General features: G+C 50.1%; 2 protein-coding genes across 31 annotated transcripts in view; one reads left to right on the top strand and one right to left on the bottom strand.

The window, feature by feature from the left end:
• Positions 1–17266, top strand: part of LOC105490043 (lectin, mannose binding 2 like) — a 38802-nt gene extending 21536 nt beyond the window's left edge. For 6 of the 12 annotated variants that reach the window (XM_011755271.2, XM_024795458.2, XM_071077339.1 and 3 more), the window contains 5 exons: positions 4478–4510; positions 5594–5755; positions 5847–5961; positions 10666–10785; positions 11119–17266. In XM_011755271.2, coding sequence (XP_011753573.1) covers positions 4478–4510; positions 5594–5755; positions 5847–5961; positions 10666–10785; positions 11119–11261 — 573 coding nt within the window. In that variant the 3' untranslated portion in view covers positions 11262–17266. The remainder of the gene's footprint in view (positions 1–4477; positions 4511–5593; positions 5756–5846; positions 5962–10665; positions 10786–11118) is intronic. The other 6 variants (XM_011755272.2, XM_024795464.2, XM_024795463.2 and 3 more) reach the window with 1 other exon arrangement.
• LOC105490045 (fer-1 like family member 5) overlaps positions 13652–21869 on the bottom strand; it is a 66032-nt gene continuing 57814 nt past the window's right edge. For 9 of the 19 annotated variants that reach the window (XM_071077330.1, XM_071077324.1, XM_071077325.1 and 6 more), the window contains 16 exons: positions 21261–21311; positions 21056–21157; positions 20658–20777; positions 19992–20153; positions 19712–19803; positions 19131–19301; positions 18773–18921; positions 18401–18540; positions 16484–16572; positions 16126–16221; positions 15791–15932; positions 15444–15543; positions 15175–15368; positions 14889–14998; positions 14174–14321; positions 13652–14068 (listed from right to left, as the gene is read on the bottom strand). In XM_071077330.1, the coding sequence (XP_070933431.1) occupies positions 13844–14068; positions 14174–14321; positions 14889–14998; positions 15175–15368; positions 15444–15543; positions 15791–15932; positions 16126–16221; positions 16484–16572; positions 18401–18540; positions 18773–18921; positions 19131–19301; positions 19712–19803; positions 19992–20153; positions 20658–20777; positions 21056–21157; positions 21261–21311 (2091 nt within the window). In that variant the 3' untranslated portion in view covers positions 13652–13843. The other 10 variants (XM_071077323.1, XM_071077333.1, XM_071077331.1 and 7 more) reach the window with 10 other exon arrangements.

The raw sequence follows: 21869 nt of genomic DNA on the forward strand, positions 1-21869 counted from the left end.
CCGCCTGCCTTGGTCTCCCAAAGTGCTGGGATTACAGGTGTGAGCTACTGCACCTGGCTGTCCTTATTTTTTTTATTTTTTTTTTTCGAGAGAGGGTTTTGTTCTGTCACCCAGGGTGGAGTGCAGTGGCACAATCACAGCTCACTGTAGCCTCAACCGCCCGGGCTCAATAGAGCCTCCCATCTCAGCCTCCCAAGTAGCTGGGACTACAGGTGCATGCCACCAAGCCCAGCTATCTTTTTGTAGAGATGGGGTTTTGCCATGTTGCCCAGGTTGGTCTCAAACTCCTAGGGTCAAGCAATCCTCCTGCCTTCATTTCCCAAAGTGCTGGTATTACAGGTGTGAGCCACTACACTGGCCATCCTTTTCTTTAACTCTTTCTTTGTGTGTGTGTCTGTGTGTGTATGTGTCTTGTGTGTGTGTTTGTGCTTGTGTCTTTTTTTCTGAACTAAGAGTAAATTGCTGTCGTGATGCCTCCTTAATCCTAAATACTTGAGTGTGTGTGTGTGTGTGTTTAAAAAAAAAAAGTTATTTTGTATAGCCACAGCACAGTGATCAAAGTCAGGAAGTTAACGTTTGTAACAATACCATTATCTAATCTTCAGTCCTTATTCATATTTCACCAATTGTCCCGATATGTCCTCTATAATGAAAGAAAGTCCCAGATCCTGTGTTGTATTCAGTTGTTACATCTCTCCTCTCCTTTAATCTGGAACTATTCTCAGTGTTCTCTTTGTGCTTCAGAGTACATACTGTTTAGAGCTGATTTTTAAAAAATTGTACATATGAAACATTTTTCCATATTGAGAGAGATTGAATGCAGTATATCCCAGTGATTGAGTCAGGGCTCTGGAGCCAGAATACTTGGTTTCAAATCCTGATTTCACTACTTAATGCCTGTGTTATCCTGGGCAAGTTTTTTTACCTGTGAAATGAGGAGTACTGATACTACCTCATAGGATTGTGAGAATTAAATGCAAAAGTGCTCATTACTGAATTCAGTACCTGGCACAGACTAAGTGCTCAGTAAACGCTAGCTATTATTCACACCATTCAGTGGACTCCTAAGGGACATGTTGCAAACATCTTAGTTCTGTTCTCTCTTCCTCTGCCCTCCTCCCCTTCTTTTCTTCACGTCTGGGTTCCAGAAAGCATATGGTCCGCTTACTAGAAAATGATATGGTTTGAGATGGAAAACACTGCTCTGAAAGAGCTGGTGTGTGAGCGCCTGTTGTTTGGTGACAGTTCTCACTGGTGCAAGAATCATGACAGTAAAGTTCTTTTTCTTAAGTGCTAAATGTATTCCGTTGTTTCATTATGAAATTACATGGTTCTCATCTTTTGGTGTTAAAATGTCCTTTTGTAAAATGATGTTTATTACAGATGATTGTTCTGTCATTATTGTATTTTAATATTTTTAGTAGGCAATAAAAAGAAACCAAATCTAATACTCTCCAAAATATTTTTGGAAATACTAATGGTTAATGACAGCCAGTGGTCTGGGAATTCATGCTTTAAAAGATGTTTGTTTGGCTTTGTGTTTATGTGTATATGAGTACCTGTGAACGATATTTGTGTCCAGAAATGCACTAGTCACTGATTGAATGTTTATTGACTCCCCCTTGAATGCCAGACATTGTACTAAATGCTTTGCATATCTCATTTCATCTTCATAATGAACCCTGTGAGCTTTGTATTGTTCTGTTTACAGTGAGGAAATAGAGTCTCGAAGAGGTGATGTAATCCACCCAAGGTTACACAGCTGTGAGTGACATAACTGCAGTTAGAACTCAGGTCTCCCTAATTACAGAGGCCATTTGGAATTTTAGCCTAGCATCCATAAATCCACAAGCTAATGGGTGTCTTTTCCATCAAAATATGCTGGAGATACAGTTATCCTGTAGAGGTCTTCAAAAAACACTTTTTAAAAAGTAGTCTTATAGTACAAAAAGTTGAAAACATTTCTCCACCCTTTGAACGACAATCCTTTGGACGATAAGACAGGTGAGAATTTCTCCTTTCTGGTGACTCTTAAATTAGGAATAAAACTGCCACCTTGCCTGAACCAGTGTGATTTTTCAATCTTTGGTTCTAACTTACAGACTGCTTTCTAGGGGAAAACAAAATTGCTCCTGTGTGAAATTAGTGGTTATCCAAGAAATGCTTCCAAGAACTCTTGACTAGGAGTAGAAAATAAGATGGCATTTAGTGACTTACACTAATGTGAGGTTAAAAGTTGAAGGCCAACTCGTGTGCTGCCGAAGCAGACAGATTCTCTCTAGTTGCAAAGCTGTGGGGCTCCCTATCTGGTGCAGCATTTCTTCAATTTGGTTGCATATCACAGCCTTCTGTGGTGCTTCTTAAAAATACTTAATCCTGGCCGGGTGCGGTGGCTCATGCTTGTAATCCCAGCACTTTGGGAGGCTGAGGCGGGTGGATCACGAGATCAGGAGTTCTAGAGCAGCCTGAGCAACATGGTGAAACCCTGTCTCTACTAAAAATACAAAAATTAGCTGGGCATGGTGGTGAGTGCCTGTAATCCCAGCTACCTCATAAGGCTGAGGCAGGAGAATCGCTTGAACCCAGGAGGTGGAGGTTGCAGTGAGCCAAGATCGCACCACTGCACTGCAGCCTAGGTGACAGAGCGAGACTCCATCTCAAAAAAACAAACAGCAACAACAACAACAAAAATCCTGCACCCTACTCTAGCCCTACTGAATGAGACAGTTTGACTGAGGGACCCACGTATATGTCCAGTTAACAAGCTCCTTCAGGTGATCCCAAGGCCCAGCATGCCTCTGGCTGTCACCTGGAACTGGGTCCACACCAGCCTTGGGAAGAGTAAGGCACCCTTAGGCTAGCGATTGCTGTCGCTTTATTATTTGTTTATTTTCTAAGCAAGCTAACATAGGAGGCTGCTATCTCTTTAAAGTTGCAACTTAAACTTCTAATCAGGGTTACTGGAGGTGATGAGTGAAGCAAGCCTTGGGCTCATCAGAGCTCCACAGGGCATTTTTAATCCCTTTTCCTTAACTGTCACTGAAATTATGAGCAATCTCTGAGATGCCAGTTGCTGTAAACTGCTTGATAACGTGTTCACCGTTTCCTTGTTCTAAATGGTAGTTGTTGAAGAGTAACTTTATGCCAGTTTAATCATCCACTGATTGATGTGATGCCTTTCTGTGTCCTGTATGAATTCTGCCAGTGGTGTAAGAGGAGGACAGCAGAGGAGCCGCGCTGCAGCCTCGGACTCCTGGCTGTGGCCCATGGAGTGCAGGGCCGTGGGTGCTGCCTCGCCTCACGGCAGCCTCTTCTCACAAGCTGTGATTCTGACTCATCTTTTTCCAGTATCTTGAGTGTGCCGCCCTCATGCTGCTTGTGCCTCAGATCTTTTGGTGGACTCCCTCTAATTACTTGAGTCTCAGCTCAGATACTGCCTCCTCGGGGAGAGGTTCCCTCGCCAGTCCCTTGTATTGCCTATTTTATTTTCCTCGTAGCATTTATCACTATCTGAAATCATTTTATTTGCTTGTTTGTTTGTCTCTTCCGCTCTGATCTTGATTCCATTCCTGTCTGTCTTGTTTCTCTTTGGACCCTCAGCATCTGGAACAGTACCTGGCTTGTAGTAGGTGTTCACTGTATTAAAGGAGGGAAGGGTTTGAGGTCGGTACCCTCGCCTGCCTGTCCCACAGGGCAGAGCTGAGCTGAACTCTATAGGTGCCTCTTGCTGATGGCTTAGAACTGCGGCTGTTTCCTGGAGCAGAGTTTAATACCCTCACGCCCGATGATTTTCTAAATCCCATTCTGCAGCGCCGCCGTGGAGCGTCTTCCCTGCCTATGTGTTGTAGGTTAGAATGAGAACAGTTATTTGGGAATATGACTCATAAGGCTCAGTTAGAGGGCAAATGATCCCTTTGGATTAGAGTGAGTTTCATAGTCTCTCAAGTGGCAGGATTTTGGTCTTCTGGGCAGGAGCTGTTTCCTGAGATCCTGGATAGTGAAGGATGTCTTGAATTTGGAAGAATTTAGCCCTGTTTGTCTCTTCTTTCCCCTTGCTATAGAAATACAGTAGGCTGGGTACAGACAAACTTGAGACTGACTCCCAGAGACATAAGTGGGGCGTGCCTGGACAGCGTACTGCTATGTGTTTTATAAAGCGCCTTCCACAAGCTTCAGGACCCTCTATGGGCTAGAGCGGTCTTCCTGGGGGACCCCTTTGAGAATCTGATACAGTAACAGACCCTCTCCTCAGAAAAATGTGCAAGCGCCTGTGCATATGGTTTTGCCTGTCATCTTGAGGGCGCAGATGCTTCACGGATGCCCTTCAGGGACCCTCAAATTCTGTTTGGGGATTTCAGTTGGTTTTTTCATCCATCACAGCTGGGTCATAGCTCTTCTGTGGCTGTGTCTTTCTGACTTGGTCTCCTGTCTTCTGTGCCCTCTCTTGTTTTTATCATAACCTGCTGGACCCTCTCAGGCCCAGAAGAGGCGGTATTCTCCAGGAGTCCAGGTACTCAGTTCTTGGTTCATCATGAGCATCCCTCATTCCCATGTGTCCATCCAACGTTTGTTGCTGTTTCAAGTCCATGTGGTTGTCCCGGGAGTCCCCGGTCTCTGGTCTCACTGCGTCTCCACCTTGCATGTTGACCATGTGGGACAAAGGGATAAATACTCACCAAAGGAGTGGCATGCCTCATGTTACCCCTTCACCGCCTCACACCCTGCCCGTCTGCACTGCCTTGGCATTGGGCTTGTTCTGGAATGATGAGTTTGCCATTTCTAAGGAAGAATTGCTCCTACAACTCTACTGGGGAGAGAGGGCCTGTGAAATAGATGGGAAAATGAGTGGTTTATGGGGAAATTTGCAGTTTTCTCCCCGTTAAGGGAGAACCTTGCCCTCTTATTATGATTGGGAGAAGTGATGTGTGGAGGAGGCTTAAGTGGGCTGGAAAGTCTTTTGACTAAGGACAGTCATTGTGGCTGGCTGAGCCCATCCAGCAACCCCATTCCATGTTCTTTCTGAGCTCTAGTCCATTTAGCCTCATATGCTTGTAGAATTTTAGAATTGAAAAGAGCTATCTGAATGGAAAGATTCCCCTGCTCAAACAGGTATTTTTAGAATACCCGCTGTGTGCAGAACCGTGGTTGGGAGGAGATGGGGCTGAAGTTTAGACATATGAAGGTATGTGATGAGTGAATTTTTTTCTTCAAGAATCTTATGTGGCAGTTGGGGAGATAGGTACATAGACATGAAAAGGAAACCCCTAGTATTAGACAGCACATAAGAGCCAAATGGTGACCGTGGGACATTCAAGTCAGACTCCAGCGTTTTAGGGGGGCCATTTCAGGCCCACCCCAGTTCAGGAGCCAAGAGAATTACTGAAGACAACAACCGAGTGTAGTCGCTTCCTGGGCTGTTTCCCTTGAGAGACCATCTGAATGTGGGCTCTCAGGGGCTGCTGACAATGAAGTTGAGTGGCTGCCTGTTCTGCTGTGAGGGACTCAACTTGTGTGTGCAGAATTCATGTTGCTGTTTGTGCAGGTGTTCCTACGTGCTCTTCCTTAGCGTCTGCTTACCCCCTCTGCTTCCCAGCGGGTATTCCCCTACATCTCAGCCATGGTGAACAACGGCTCCCTCAGCTACGATCACGAGCGGGATGGGCGGCCTACAGAGCTGGGAGGCTGCACGGCCATTGTCCGCAATCTTCATTACGACACCTTCCTGGTGATTCGCTATGTCAAGAGGCATTTGACGGTGAGTCCTTGTCCTGGACCGGATGGTGGTGTGGGCTGTGTCGCCCTTGCTTCCATGGCCTGACCCTGATTTATCTGTCCTTTTATTCTAGATAATGATGGATATTGATGGCAAGCACGAGTGGAGGGACTGCATTGAAGTGCCCGGAGTCCGCCTGCCCCGTGGCTACTACTTCGGCACCTCCTCCATCACCGGGGATCTCTCAGGTACTGCCACACGCACTCTTGGTTTGCCCTGACTGAGGCCTGTTCTCAATACCCATGCCTTGTTGAGGCCTCTCACAGGGGAGAGCCAGAGGAGCAGTGCTGTGGAAGGAGATGCCTCAAGACTGCTTCTCTTTCTACATTCTTATATCCACATTCCTTAAAAAACCCAGGCCAGGCTTTCCTAGTACAGTGGTCACTAGAAGATGGTTGGTGCTAATAGAAAGCAATGTTTGTCCCTTCATTAAGCTGGCTCTTCTAGCCTGTATCCTGAGTTCCTTGCTGTCTAATTTCTGCTGTCAGGCTCCTCTCCTTCCACTCGCTAATGTTCCCTGTTCCCCTTCCTTAACAAAGCTTTTCCTTGACTCTGCCGTCCCTCTTCTGACCCCAGACTGTCCTTTTGCTGAGACTTTTGAATGTTTGTGTACAGCTGCTTTTGTTTCCTAGCTGTCCACCTCCTTAACATGCTGACTCAGACCCGTGCTCTACCTTGCTATTACACTAACACCATTCTCATGAAAGGTCATTCTGTTTCCTTGCCATATTCATTGCTCTGTTCTCATTCTCACCCTTTGTCCTCCTCAGTTCATTTAACCCATTACTCTGAAACTCTTGCCTTCTTGACTTACGTGACATTAATAGCACCTGGCTCTTTTACTTTTCCATCTCCTTTTGTTTCTTTTTCTGCTTATGCCTGATTCTTAGCTTCTCATTTATACACTTACTCTCTTTGCTTTAGCCCCAGTCATAACATCTTTTGGGAAGAGAAAAGGAACTGAACTTCTGTTTCTTTTGATTAATATAGTTTGTTCTGGATAAAGCTAGTTTGGAATAGAAGTTTCTTGTGGCAAAATGGAAAGGCAGATACCCATCTGAAACAGCCAACAGCTAGTGAGCTCCAGCCATTGTAGCAAAAAGGAAGTGTCAGCTCAGTGAGGCCAAATCTTCCAGTTTTTCAAGAGAAGCTGGAAATCTGGATTTTTTTTTTTTTTTTGAGACGGAGTCTCCCTCTGTCGCCCAGGCTGGAGTGCAGTGGCCGGATCTCAGCTCACTGCAAGCTCCGCCTCCTGGGTTCACGCCATTTTCCTGCCTCAGCCTCCTGAGTAGCCGGGACTACAGGCGCCGCCACCTCGCCTGGCTAGTTTTTTTGTATTTTTTAGTAGAGACAGGGTTTCACCATGTCAGCCAGGATGGTCTCGATCCACCCGTGTCAGCCTCCCAAAGTGCTAGGATTACGGGCTTGAGCCACCGCGCCAGGTGTTTTTTTTTTTTTATATATATATACAGAGTCTCGCTCTGTCGCCAGGCTAGGGTGTAGTGCTGCCATCTTGGCTCACTGCAACCTCCACCTTCTGGATTCAAGCGATTCTCCTGTGTCAGCCTCCCAAGTAGCTGGGACTACAGGCGCACACTACCACACCCAGCTAATTTTTGTATTTTTAGTAGAAACGGGGTTTCACCATGTTGGCCAGAATGGTCTCCATCTTTTTTTTTTTTTTTTTGAGACGGAGTCTCGCTCTGTCCCCCAGGCTGGAGTGCAGTGGCCGGATCTCAGCTCACTGCAAGCTCTGCCTCCCGGGTTGACGCCATTCTCCTGCCTCAGCCTCCCGAGTAGCTGGGACTACAGGCGTCCACCACCTCGCCTGGCTAGTTTTTTGTATTTTTAGTAGAGACGGGGTTTCACCGTGTTAGCCAGGATGGTCTCGATCTCCTGACCTCGTGATCCGCCCGTCTCAGCCTCCCAAAGTGCTGGGATTACAGGCTTGAGCCACTGCGCCCGGCCCAATGGTCTCCATCTTGACCTCGTGATCTGCCTGCCTTGGCTTCCGAAAGTGCTAGGATTACAGGCATGAGCCACCGAGCCCAGCCTGGAAATCTGGATTTTTAAAATGCAATCTGCTGGTCTTTAAAACTCTGGCATCTGATTTTTTTTCTTTAATCAACTTTATTGGGGTGTGCTTTCCATACAACAGAAAAATACAGTTTGAAGAGTTTTGACAAATATTTACACCTATGTAGTCACCATCACAAATGAGATATGAATGTTTTCATCATCTGCCGAAAGCCTTATTATCTATCCCCCTTTGCAGTACTCCCCGCTGCCTCGGATTCCAGGCAACCACTGATCTGCTTTCTGTCACGTAGGGAGATTGGTTTTGGCAGTTAGGTTCTAAGTACGGAAGCAGGCCAGACCTGTGGGAAGAATCTAGCCTTGGCAGGGGGTAGGAGGCACAGGCTGGAGATCTTTGCTATGTAATCTCATTATATGACTACACATTTTCCTTTGAGCTTACAGGTTTCTGGGTTAACCTCCTGAAGTACTTTTTTAATGGAAAGTCTCCAACTGTCAGAAATGGCAGGAGAGAATAACTTTTTGTCTATTCTAAGTTTTTTGCCCTAGGTCTTTAGTGAGAACACCCAAGTTAGTAAGTCGGTGTTCTCTGCCCATAGAGTATCCCTAAATGCAAGTTGTTTCTTTCCTTTGAGGTCTTTCTTGTTGCCATCCTCTCACTTGTTGTGTAGTGGGTTGTTGAAAACTGCTGAGAAAGTTAGGATGTTTCCCCGCTGTTCCAGGCTTTAATGCCCTGCATTGCGTGAGGAGCACTGCCCTGGCCTTTTATCCTGTCCCATGGTTTAAACTGAGACAGTTTAAACTCTGACAGTTAACATTTTTCCAATGAAGATGAATCCAGTTTTTCACTACCTAGGAATCTGCTAAAGATTCTAGCAGTCCAAGCAGCTGTGGATGCTCTCCTAATAACGTAAATGACCAGAAGTCCAGGCCCCAGTCAATAACCAAGCCAGTAGCAATGAGCACCCTAGCACTCAGATTTGTGGTCTCTAAATACCAATTCCCACTAAAAGGAACTGCAGCTTCCTTGAGAAATGGCTGATGCAAGTTTCGAGGTAGGAAATCTGTAAGTTGGAACTTCCCAGAAAAGCAAGGAAGTTATAAAAAATTCTGGGTTTACGCAGGAAGGGGAACATCACACACCAGGGCCTGTCGTGGGGTGGGGGGAGCAGGGAGGGATAGCATTAGGAGATATACCTAATGTAAATGACGAGTTAGTGGGTACAGCACACCAACATGGCACATGTATACATATATAACAAACCTGCACGTTGTGCACATGTACCCTAAAACTTAAAGTATGATAAAAAATAAATTAAAAAAAAAAAAGAAAGTATTGAAAAAAAAAAACCTTCTGGGTTTATGTAAAGAGACTCAGGAGCCAATAGGCTCCTACTGGACAAAGACAGGTGAGTTGAGCATCAGTAACAGTCTTAACTTTTTTGTTGTTTTTTTTTTTTTTTTTTTTTTTTTTGAGACGGAGTCTCGCGCTGTCGCCGGACTGGAGTGCAATGGTCAGATCTCAGCTCACTGCAAGCTCCGCCTCCCGGGTTTGCGCCATTCTCCTGCCTCAGCCTCCCGAGTAGCTGGGACTACAGGCGCCTGCCACCTCGCCCGGCTAGTTTTTTTTTTTTTGTATTTTTTAGTAGAGACGGGGTTTCACTGTGTTAGCCAGGATGGTCTCGATCTGCTGACCTCATGATCCGCCCGTCTCGGCCTCCCAAAGTGCTGGGATTACAAGCTTGAGCCACCGCGCCCGGCCAACAGTCTTAACTTTAGTGCATTGCAACACATCAGATATGGTTAAATGTAGGAGTTTATAATGATACTTTAAAGAGAGAAATCTAGTCCCTAATTGCTTGATCTTCTCTCTGGTAATTATTAGGGAAATTAAGAGTCACAGTTACAAGAAGCCACAGAGAAACAGGCATCATCCAGAAGGGCAGTGTATCCCATGCCCATAGCTGTGCCCTGCCCGTGGCCCATTAAACAGCGGCCATGAGACCCTTTCCTGTGGCACGTGTGTGTGCACGTGTGTGTGCACGTGTGTGTGCTCTTCACCAGCGGGGTAGCTGCAGTCCTACTGCGTCTCTTCTTACTGTGCTGGAAGGTTTAACATTTGGGATTTAATTCTTGTTTTATCTCTAAATTTTTCCATTATACACACATGCTTCTTGACGTGCAATGGTGTATGTCCCAATAAACTCATTGTAGGTTGTAGATATTCTAAGTGGAAAATGCATTCAATATACCTACCCTACTGCACATCATAGCTTAGCCTAGTCTACCTTAAATGTGCTTAGAACATTTACATTAGCCTACAGTTGGGCAAAATCATCTAACACAAAGTCTGTTTTGTAACCAAGTGTTGAATGTCTGATGTGACGTATGGAATACGGTACACGATGTAGTGCCGGTTGTTTACCCTTGTGATTGTGTGGCTCACTGGGCGCTACAGCTCACTGCTGCTGCCCAGCCTCAGTACAGAGTGTCGTACTACACATCACTAGCCCAGGAAAAGATCAAATCTCAAAATTTGAAGTGTGGTTTCTGTGGAGCGCAGATTCCTTTCACACCATCATAAAGTCGGCAAATTGTAAGTCGAACCATTTTAAGTCAGGGATCTTCTATACAGGTAATGCATGCTTGTTGATTAAAACCTTGAATACAGAAGAATACAGAATATGCCTTGTTCCCCATCCTTATTTTTAGTTGCAAAATGGAGAGGTTTCAATTATTTTTTCAAGGTCGCTGCTGGTTAGCTGTGATTCAGAGGCTTGAACTAAGATACTGACTTCAAGAAACATACCTCTTTTTCAAGTGGCTCAAGTCCTCCTCCTTCCATTTTTCTTCAGATAATCATGATGTCATTTCCCTGAAGCTGTTTGAGCTGACGGTGGAGCGAACCCCAGAAGAGGAAAAGCTGCATCGAGATGTGTTCCTGCCCTCCGTGGACAACATGAAGCTGCCCGAGAGTGAGCACAGGGGCCCCCAGGAAATGGCCCATAGCTGGGGAGGAGCTCGCAGTGCTGCATGGCTCCGGAGGGGACTTGCACCCGTAGCTCACAGGGCGGTCTCTGCTCTGTGTATTCCTCTGAGGGGTAGGAGCACATGCATCTGCTTTTCCCCTTCAAGTTACAGATGAGCAGCTGGAGGGCTGCTTTGTTTCTCAGTTGGAAAGCGGGGGTCTAAGGTCGGGCTTCCCAGAAACAGATGACAGAAATGGGGGGCCGGACAGCCTGTAGTTTGATCCTTCCCTACTGGGTGGGCTCCCTGTTTTCTGACTTGCTTCTCTCTTGCTTCCTTAGTGACAGCTCCACTGCCGCCCTTGAGTGGCCTGGCCCTCTTCCTCATCGTCTTTTTCTCCCTGGTGTTTTCTGTATTTGCCATAGTCATTGGTATCATACTCTACAACAAATGGCAGGAACAGAGCCGAAAGCGCTTCTACTGAGCCCTCCTGCCACCACTTCTGTGACTGTCACCCGTGAGGTATGGAGGGAGCAGACACTGGCCTGAGCGTGCAGCCTGGAGGGCCTTCTCGTCTCTAGCAGCTGGTTAGGGACTATATTCTGTCACTGGAGTTTTGAATGCAGGGACCCCGCATTCCCATGGTTGTGCATGGGGACATCTAACTCTGGTCTGGGAAGCACCCACCCCAGGCAATGCTGCTGTGACGTGCCTTTCCCTGCAGTCCTTCCACGTGGGAGCAGAGGCGTGAAGAGAATGTACGCGGTTGTGATGCCAAAATCACAGAACGGAATTTCGTAGCCCAGGCCTCCTTGTTATTTGACTCCGAGAGCCCTTCTACTTCATTTTTGAATCCACAAAGAATTAAAAGCTGGTAACACCACATACTTTCTGACCATCCATTCACTGGATTTTGCATTTTACCCAACCCTCTGCCTACCTGAGGAGCTTTCTTTGGAAACCAGGATGGAAACTTCTTCCCTGCCTCACCTTCCTTTCACTGCATTCATTGATTCATTGTCCTCTCTCTGTGCTACCTGAGCCGCGAAGGCATTTGGATGCCTCTCTGTTGGGGCCTGGGGCTGCAGAACGCACCTGCGTTTCACGGGCTTCATTAGCGGCCCTAGGGAGAGGGGTTTCTGCTTTGGATCCCTGTTCCAGCTCCTGTTCTCTAGCATGGGCCCTGGGTCTATCGACTTCCCCCATCAAGTCTCTTCAGGCCCTCAGTCAAGTTTGGCTAAAGGTTGGTGTAAAAATCCAGAGAAGCCTGGAAGACATCATAGATGCCGTGGATTAACTGTGAAACTGACCAACTCCAGGTCTGATACCAAAAGCAATATTTGTCATGTGGTCTGACCATGTGGAGATATTTCTGGACTTGCTAGAGCCTGCTTAGCTGCATGTTTTGTAGTTACGATTTTTGGAATCCCACTTTGAGTGTTGAAAGTGTAAGGAAGCTTTCTTCTTATATCTTGGGCTTGGATACTGCCCAGAGAAGAAATTTGGCTTTTTTTTTTTCTTAATGGACAAGAAACACTTGCTGTTCTCATGTTCCAACTCTGAGAGCAAGAGACCCTCATCATCTGTGCCTGGAAGAGTTCATTGTCACTGAGCAGCACAGCCTGAGCGCTGTCCTCTGCGTGTCAACCCGTATTCCACTGCCTTATCTGACAAGGGGTCACATGCTGCTCACCTTACTGCCCTGGGATTACATCAGTTACAGGCCAGAGTCTCCTTGGAGGGCCTGGAACTCAGTCCTCCTATGAACCTCTGTAGCCTAAGTGAAATTCTTAAAATCGCCGATGGAACCAAACATGAGCTTCTGACTATGTTCTTTCTTCTAGGAGTGGGTCTGGGGAACAGTCAGGCCTTTATTCTGAGCAGGCCTTTTTTCTGAGCTTCAAGGCCATCAACCGTTGTTTTGCCTTCTCCTGGGTTGGAAAAGCCCTCAGCTCAGCTCAGAAGGAAAAGGGGTCACCTTGGCTAGGCATAGCTCTCTGTCTCTTCAGGCTCTTTCCTTCCCATGCACTTAGTTAAGCAGCACAGGCTGGAGTGCTCTCCTGCAGGTGGGATTCAGGTGAGGCAGAGACGAGGCATCCTCCTACCACCTCCCCTCCACAATAGCAGAATGGCTCCAGGGTGCCAGAGGACAAACTGTGACCTAGAGCTTGGCCTTGGAACAGGGAGAACTGCAAAAGAGAATGGTGGTTTTGTCTTTTTTGAGTTGAAGGGGAGATTGTATGGACCCGTGGGGGGACCTAGGTAGGCTCTTGATATGGCCAAGGCAGCAGTGCAGGTGGAAGGGGTCTCATCAGAGGGGAGGGGTGGAGTGAGAAAGATGGCGCCTGTGGGGTTTGTATGATTCCAGCTCATGAGTACCTTAAGGCTTTTTAAAGAGGTCAGGGAAGACATGAGATGCAGTCCCCACCTGCCTTGGGGACCTTTAGAGAAATGTGTGGTGCAGGAAAACCACCTGACCTGGCATCGGATGTCCTGCTTTTTGGCTCTTGCTTTTTGTTCTAGAAACAAATGTTTCCCATCATGAATGGGCGGAATGTTGTCCTGGGCAGTGTCATCCTAGCTGTGTGCTAGAGGAGGGAGCTGCCTGGTCCGTGGTCGGGCTGTTCTGTACATGCTGTGGGTGAGAGCCAGTGCCTCGGCTTGCTGCTTACCCATAAGGGCCACTTCTCACAATCACCCTTTCCCTCCATACGAAGAGGCTCCGATTCCAAGCCTCTTAGTATGAGAGACCCTGTGGCCTAGGGGTGGGACATAAAGATGACGTCACTCCCTGTCCCCGTGAGTCTTGTCTGAAGGGCTGGCATTTTCAGCCTTTCACGCTATCTTCAGCACCCCCAAATTACAAGATGGCTCTCTGTTACGGAACTTGTTTATTTCAGTGGAAAATTATGGCTCTGCTCTTCTTGTTGGAAGTGATTTCTGAACACAATAGCCAGAATATTCCTAGCACCTTGCATCTATCCTAGAAGACAGAAACAAAGAACTGGTAGGCGGCCCAAGGGGAGGGCTGTTGGTAGAGGAGGAAAGCCGGGCAGCGTGGGCTAATTAGTCTTCTGGGGCTGGAAGTTCTGGGAAAATGTTACTCAGGTGATTGGTAGGTCCTGGATGGAGTTTCCACTCATGGTCTGTTGTAGGCTTTAGGTTTGGATCCTGGGTGGGAAGGATGGAAGAGCTGGCATTGCTGGTGTTTAGTGAAGTGATGATATTGAATATTTTAATGGGAGGATATAGCTGAAGTTGAGGTTTGATCCAGCTCATGGCCAAATAGTGCTAGAGAGAACAGACAACAGTTAGCCTGGGGTGGCGAGCTGAAGACGCTCTCCCCAGAGTCATCCTGAGACCACCTCTGTCCTTGCCTGCAGGGCTGCCACTCACCGGAGCTGAATAGATAAAGTTGAACAGCAAAAGTGCTAGAATCGATATGACCATAAAGGCTATGAGTTTGAAGCGATAGCGTTTCCAGAAAACAGAGCAGAAGTGTTGAACTGGTGACTGCAACCAGATGAAAGAGGTGTAGGGGCGTCTGTCCAGGAGCCAGGGAAATGGCAGAGAATGGCAGAGAGAACCTTCAGGTCAAGCAATCTGATGCAAAGAGCTTTCTTTTTAAAAAAAGCAACTTCTGGGCTAGGCGCAGTGGCTCACGCCTGTAATCCCAACAGTTTGGGAGGCCGAGGTGAGTGGATCACCTGAGGTCAGGAGTTTGAGACCAGCCTGGCTAACATGGTGAAACCCCGTCTACTAAAAATACAAAAATTAGCCGGGCATGGTGGCAGGCCCCTGTAATCCCAGCTACTCAGGAGGCTGAGGCAGGAGAATCGCTTGAACCCAGGAGGCAGAGATTGCAGCGAGCAGAGACTGTGCCACCACACTCGAGCCTGGGTGACAGAGTGAGACAATTATCTCAAAAAAAAAAAAAAAAACCAACTTCTGCTTACCCCAGCTCTCACCCCAAGTCTGTTCTTTGCTGATTGAGCACAGAGCTGTGGGGTGGGAGGTAGTTACCACCTCTCCACGGTAGGCCCACTGGTCACCACCCCATACACACGGAGGAGCAAGACGGATCTGGTGCTTTTGCCCCAAGGACCCTTACAGGGGAGGGTGAAGTGTAGGGTACTGGTTGGGTTCTGACTGGCCTCGCCCGGCTGGCTTGATTAAGGCTTCCTTCTCTGACAGAATCTCCAGGCTCATCTTCACCTTGCCCTAGGAACACCATGGTGAGGGGGAGGCTGAGTTCAGACAGCAGAGCTGGGTAGTTTTAGGGCCTCTTCCCGGGACCAAGAAAGGAAAAGGGATTTAGCTAGGTCCCTAGATGTCTGCTAGAGCCAGGACATGCGGCACAGCAGTCCTAACCAGTAGACACTTTCCCCAGCTCCTACCGACAAGCGCCATTTGCCACCATCGAGGACCTGGCAAGGCCACCAGCCAGTCACAGTCTTCTTCTTAAAGAGGGAGAAGTGCTTGTATTGGAGGAAATAGGGCCACTTGGGGTCAGCGTCCATCATCCTGATGGAGCACTGCTGGGCGTGCCGAGCCGGGAGGGGCATGTCAGACAAATCCAACTCCAGGACCCCTGAGCCCAGAAAAATGACATCAGCAAGAAGGAGCTCTCTGTCCTGTGGTCACAAGCCCCGTGTCAGGACCTCACCTAGGAAGTCGTCGGGGGAGAAGATGTCATTGTCCCAGACCTGGATGATAAGTCGGGCTGGGAACTTCATGGACGTGGCATCCAGGCTCCATATGTAATCCTGGGGCAATGGCGGAAGAGCATGTTACCGGCCTGTCTCCTGGACGTTTCCCTTGCACCCCTCAGTGGCCCTCCACCCAGCAGTGACAGACTATCAAGGGAGAGAGTTTCCACCTGAGGACATGTTTCTGATGTTCTGGGACAGATTGCGAGCCTCTGGAGGGGTGAGGGGAGGAGCTCCAGGAGCCGGAGTCTGTTCGTGTGTGGCCTTTTGCCCCCCCCCCCGCCCCCATGCCCCAGCCTGTTACCTTCTGGCTCTGGACACACACGCGCTCCGCCGCCAGGTAGTCCATGGTAAAGATGAACCGCCAGTTGAAGTTCGCCTCCCCGGTCAGCGAGTGGTAGTGGATATCTGTCTTCTGCATGTCCTTCTCCAGCCCATACAGCCACCTGGGGCCAGAGTCCTGTCACCTGCGGCTCAGGTGCACTGTCCCCATCCCCCGCTGCAGCCCGTGGGAAGGGCGGCCCAGCCGACACCAGGCCCAGCCGGAAGTGGAGAGGTGTCCCATTCAGGACTGGGCCGTGTCAGCAGGATGACAGAACTGGGGAACTGAGGGGCTCGCCGGAGCCTGACTCCTCTTACCCTTTGATGTAGATGTCGCTCGTCTTCTCTCTACTTAAATTGTCATCCACCAGGTCCACATTGGCGGTTTTCCAGATGACGCAGCGCAGCTCATACCTGTGGCCACTGCGCTCTGAGGCTTTGCCAAGGAGGAGCTCCCCAGCCGCAGCCTCGGTGAGGGCGGAGAGGCCTGCGAGGCCGCCCTGTGTGCTCTTGCTCAATGTGGGGAATTCAGGGCAAGAAAGCTCCCAGGAGAGCTTCCTCCCTTCCCGGCAGAGAAACAAATGACTGCAGCTCAGTACCTGAGGAGAGTGGTGCCCTGCACTGGGGGGAGGCTGAACTGTGAAATGCAGCAATTGGGAAGTGGGCTGTCACTCACCGTTTAGGCTTTCTGGGGTTGATGTTGACTGGGGGGCCAGGAGGCCCCAGCTTCTTGGGGAAGATGTCCACCCACATTTGCACCTTTCCCTAGAGCCGGGATACATTGGCTGGTTGGGGGTTGCTAGCCTCTGTTCTCAGCAGGCTGGCCTGGGGTTCCCTGTCCCAGGTTCTGAGGTCTGTTGAGGTTGTGTTCCCAACACCAAGGGGTAGGGCACAGAGATACCTGTGAGGCCGCAGGCGACCACCCACCAGCTTCCCCCTTTCTTTGGACTGAGAGAGTAGCGCAGTGAGATTGAAACAGAGTAACTTTGGGGCTGACGGCATGGTGCTGGGATTCCACTTACAACAGGTCTGGAGGGGGAATGCCACTCCCTAGGTCATGCTAGATGGCCTGTCTGGACTGGGCTCCAGATCGGGGTTGGGGCTTCATTTATCAAGCAGCTTGGTGTTGCTTGATAGCCTCGAGTATGAGGAAACCAGTCCAGACTTTCAGGTCATTTTGTGTTATGAACTACAACCTAAGGGTATTAAGCTAGCCACACATACAGAGGAAAGAAGGTAAGGGATGAAAAGGGGGAGAAAAGGAAAGAAAAAGGACAGAACTGCTAACATTGAAAACACACAAATACGTTCTGCCTTTCAGACTACCTGACCTAATTATATTCTTTTGAAGTGACCCATTTGAGAAATCAGGTTTAACGAGAATGGTTTTTTATTTTATATGTTTTTTGAGACAGTTTCCCTCTGTCACCCAGGCTGTAGCGCAGTGGCACAATCTCAGCTCACTGCAGCCTCTGCCTCTCAGGCTCAAGCAATTCTCATGCCTCAGCCTCCTGAGTAGCTGGGATTACAGGCACCTGCCACCATGCCGAGCTAATTTATATATATATATATATATATATATATATATATATATATATAATTTTTTTTTTTTTTTTTTTTTTTTTTGATACGGAGTCTCGCTCTGTCGCCCAGGCTGAAGTGCAGTGGCCGGATCTCAGCTCACTGCAAGCTCCGCCTCCCGGGTTCACGCCATTCTCCTGCCTCAGCCTCCTGAGTAGCTGGGACTACAGGCGCCCGCCACCTCGCCCGGCTAGTTTTTTTTTTGTATTTTTAGTAGAGACGGGGTTTCACCGTGTTAGCCAGGATGGTCTCGATCTCCTGACCTCGTGATCCACCCGTCTCGGCCTCCCAAAGTGCTGGGATTACAGGCTTGAGCCACCACGCCCGGCTAATTTTTATATTTTTAGTAAAGAGGTTTTGACATGTTGGCCAGGCTGGTCTCAAACTCCTGGCCTCAAGAGATCTGCCCGCCTCGGCCTCCTACAGGCTGGGATTACAGGTGTGAGCCACCGCACCTGGCCAGAGAATGGTTTTTTAAACATTTTGCTCAGAGAGGACTTTCTGTCTGGAATGTGGTAGAGCTTGAGAAGTTTGGAGAATGAGATGAGCCATTATGGTGGCTGCAGAGTGAATGATGATTAGGTGCCTTTGGGGATTTGTATTTCTCTGTTTGGGGTTCTTTGCTGTGGAGAAGACACAGCCTGCAATTAACAGCCAGAACCAGCGTTGTCACGTCTGCACTGTCTGACCTGAGCGCCACCTTCCCACCCCTCGGGAGAGACTTAAGGCAACGGAGACGTTGACTGGCTCCCTAGTGCCTCCCACAGCTGGTGCATGGCCTCTGTTTCTTGTAGATGACCTTTCCAGCTCTGAAATTCTCCATTCTAAGTGACATCACCAGAACTTCTTGCTTATTAACGTGCACAGCATGCTTGTCTTCCGTGCATGTACATTACCGAATGTTTGGCCTGCCCTTCCCCTCTCGTGGGCTACGTCCTGGGTGGACGGGCATCTCTGTCTCCTGATCTAGCTCCTCCCATAGGAGCCAGGAGCGGCCCCTCCAGTCTCATACCTGGTCGATGCCTGGCTGGCTGGCACTGTACAGTGTGCGGGTCTCCACGTGCTCAGGCACCAGCCCCTGGGTGTGCAGGAGGTGGAGTGCAAGGCGTTCCTTCTTGGGCCCCAAACCATGAACAGTAGGGGTTTTGGGTTCTGGATTGGAGAGGGATGGAAGGAGGGGGTTGTGAGGTCATTAGCCTTCCTATCACCCTCCCCACCACAGCCTGGGCAGGAGTGAGGGGAGAGGGGTGGGCTGGCCTCTGGCTCCAGGGAGCTCTTTCCTGGTCCTCCCCTTTCTCCCCCGAGTCTGTAGCTCTTCCATTCTGGAGCCTCACAGCTTCCAGAGGCCTGCGTCTGCTTTCTGCTAGCGTTCTGCGCAGCTCACCAAAGCTTTGCAGCTTGAATTTTTTCCCGTTATAGAAAACAGCATCTTCCTCAGGACTGAACAGAGGCGGAGGCAGCCCTTTGCGCTTGGCATAGCGTTCTAGGAGGTAGCTTGGGGGCATCTGATCCCGCCATCTAAAGGGTCCTGACCTGGGGGATGTGAGAGGAAGAAGTCTGGAGGTTCGGGTCCTGAAGAACACCGTTGTGAGCTGCAGGCTGACCATGGGTGGAAGCTTGGGTGGAGACTGGGCAGGTCTGGGCCCTGTTTCCTGCCCAGGATGCCGGCTTCTCCCAAGGGAGCTGTGGGCTCACTCTTCCACCCCACCTGACTCCCTTCCCCTGGACAGGCCCACGCTCACTGGCAGTAGGATTTGGAGAGCCCACAGTGAGCTCCAAAGCCAGACAGGAGTCGGTTTTCAAGGTCGATGACTGTGGTTCCTATCTTATCATCAGGTGAAAATAGGTCGAAGTCATAGAGCTGGATCTCTAGGTCCTTCTCCAGGGGGATGTTGCAGGTGAGTTCAAACATCCTAGGGGCGAGGTGTTGAAGACGGCAGAGGATGTGGGCAGTGTCTCTGTGCCCGCTCCCTGACCGGTGTCTTGGCCCCGTAGGCCCCTTGTTTGTTCATGGAGATTGTGGAGAGCAGAGCATGGGGTAAGCTGCCTTCTGCCAATCGCCATCCCCTGGTTATGGTTGAAAATGACTTTGGATAGGCCTGGTGTGGGGATCTCAGCTCCCCTCCCAGCCAGAGTGCCAAACGGTAGTACCGGCCCACCCATGCATTTGTCTTCTATCTGTTGAGCACCAGGGCGTGTAAGACGCTGTGGTAGGAACGTGGAGGCTGGCCAGGAGTGCCAGCGTTCTGTGCCTTCTCCAGCCGACTTCCGGTGTGGAGGGGGTGGGAGTGGAGAAGGGGTCTTGGGGGTTGGGGCAGCTCACGTGCCGAAGATGGGATCCAGAGTGTTGGGCTGGTACATGTCCCGGCTGCCAAGCTCTGTCTTGCCCAGTTTCAGGATCACGTAAGGGTCACACTGGGGTCAGATACAAGTGGGGGAGGGATCGGAACTGGGGAGGGTGGGAGGGGGTGGAAACAAGCCCCTTGCACCACATGGCGCCTGTGGGGCGCTGGCGTTGTGTGTGTCGGTAGTTGGAGGGGCTCCCGGAGACGGGGTGAGGGGAGCGTGTGGGGCACCTGTGCGGGGCAGGTACTGTTCTTTACCAGGCCGTTGTAGTCCTGGGGCTGCAGGTTGATGGCTCGTACCACGTACACCCGCACCAGGCATGGCTGGGGGAAGTCCTCTCTCTCTGGCCAAGCCAAGAACTGGAGCGGGGGCTTCGGGGCGTCTGGATTCTCAGGAAAGGGGTAGACACGGAAGAGGCCCTGGCGGGGGAGGGGTGTTGGGGTCCCAGCCTGGCAGTGCTGGCTGTAAAGCCATCCGGGAGGCGCCCCAGCCCGTGTTCAGGAGCGAGAGGGTTGGGCTGAGGGTGGCAGGAACAGAAGGCCATGAGGACAGTGGAGGCAGGCACAGCACGGTGTTCAGCAGGGCCCACTATGTTGAGTCAGGGTGTCAGCAAAGGACCCGCAGTCAGCAGGTGAGTTCCCCGTCTGTGCCGCTGTGGACTCACTCCACCCCATCTATCCCTTCAGGTTCGGGCTTGTCCCCTGTGGCTTTGCGGCCTTGGGAGGCCAGCGTAGGCCAGAGCGGGGAGGGGAAGGGGAGCGCCCCCTGAGTCCCTGTGGGGGCGAATCTCCTCCACTCCCAGAACTTTCTCAAGCCCTGCTCCATCTTCACGACGAGCATATAGAGCCGGGGCTTTTATTTGTCTTCCGGGGACACAAGGGGCACAAGGAGACGGGGGCAGCTAAGCTGGGGTGGACACACACCTTGAACTCCCCTACCACGGGGCTGTCCAGCTTGGGCTGCTCCTGGTAGAGCTTGAAGGTCTGGCAGAAGTCCTGCAGGCCCTGGAAGGCTGGCACGGCCTCCAGCTCACAGTCGTACACCTGCAGGGGTGTGTGGAACCCTGGCTGTCAGGGACTGCTCCCGAGATCAGGAGATGGAGGGACCACCGGCTCCCAGGCCTCGCTCCAAAGCCTCTGGCAGGCAGCGGCCCTGGGGCCAGCACTGTGCGCTTCAGACGGTGGCAGCTGGAGCTGTCTCTGGGAGACAGTGCGGGAACCACCCCCGACTGGAGGCTTCCCGGAGGAATCGAGGCTATAGCTCTGCTGGCCTCCTGCAGTGGGCGATTTGATTCCATCCCCCTTTCTTCCCTCCTTCAAACCTTGAGGGTGTGGTAGTCTTTGTACTTGTACTTCAGGGACTTGTGCTCATCTGTGGCCCAGAACAGCTTGCTCCACCAGTCCACCTCGTGCTCATACTCATCCTGGTGGAGAAGAGGATCGTTCTGGCCTTGGGCGGGGGCAGCCCCCGACCTCCCTGCACTGAACGGGGCTGCTCCTCGTTCCCTGGGGCTGAGCCTTCATCACCTCTGCTTTACTGGACTTGAACCAGAACTTTCTGGAGAGGTAGCCTAGGAACTGAAAAAGGAGAGGGTGAGCAAGGGAAAGCCATCGCTCGCTCACGGGCTCTGACTTCAGGGAGGAGAGAGGCGGTCGAGGCCAGGGTTCCCCTGGCGCCCTTGCCCTTGCCTTTCACATAGACCTTTTAATTCAGGGGTCTTTAGAAATGGGATCTAGGGAGCAAGAAGAAGGGGACACAGTTCTTTGTCCTCATTGCCCATAGCTGCAGACTAGATTCTGGAAGGCGCTCAGAAATGCAGAACCTCAAGCCCCACCCTGACCTACTGAGAGTCTGCTTTTGGTGACAGTGTCTGGAGGATTCCTGCACATTCAAGTTTGACAAGTACCACTTTAGAGCAATAGTTGAGAACCCTGAAAGCACATTGGAATCACCTGTGTGGAAGGGGTTGGAAAAAATTTTGATGCCTGGGTCCTACCTCAGCGATTCTGATAGATCAGCGGCCTAGGCCTCAGGAGTTTTAAAACTCTCAGGTAAGGCTGTGTAACCCCAGCACTTTGGGAGGCCAAGGTGGGAGGATTGCTTGAGCTAAGGAGTTCAAGACCAGCCTGGGCAAC

The sequence above is a fragment of the Macaca nemestrina genome, chromosome 13 (genome assembly GCF_043159975.1).
Source record: "Macaca nemestrina isolate mMacNem1 chromosome 13, mMacNem.hap1, whole genome shotgun sequence".
In the NCBI taxonomy this organism is placed as follows: Eukaryota; Metazoa; Chordata; class Mammalia; order Primates; family Cercopithecidae; genus Macaca; species Macaca nemestrina.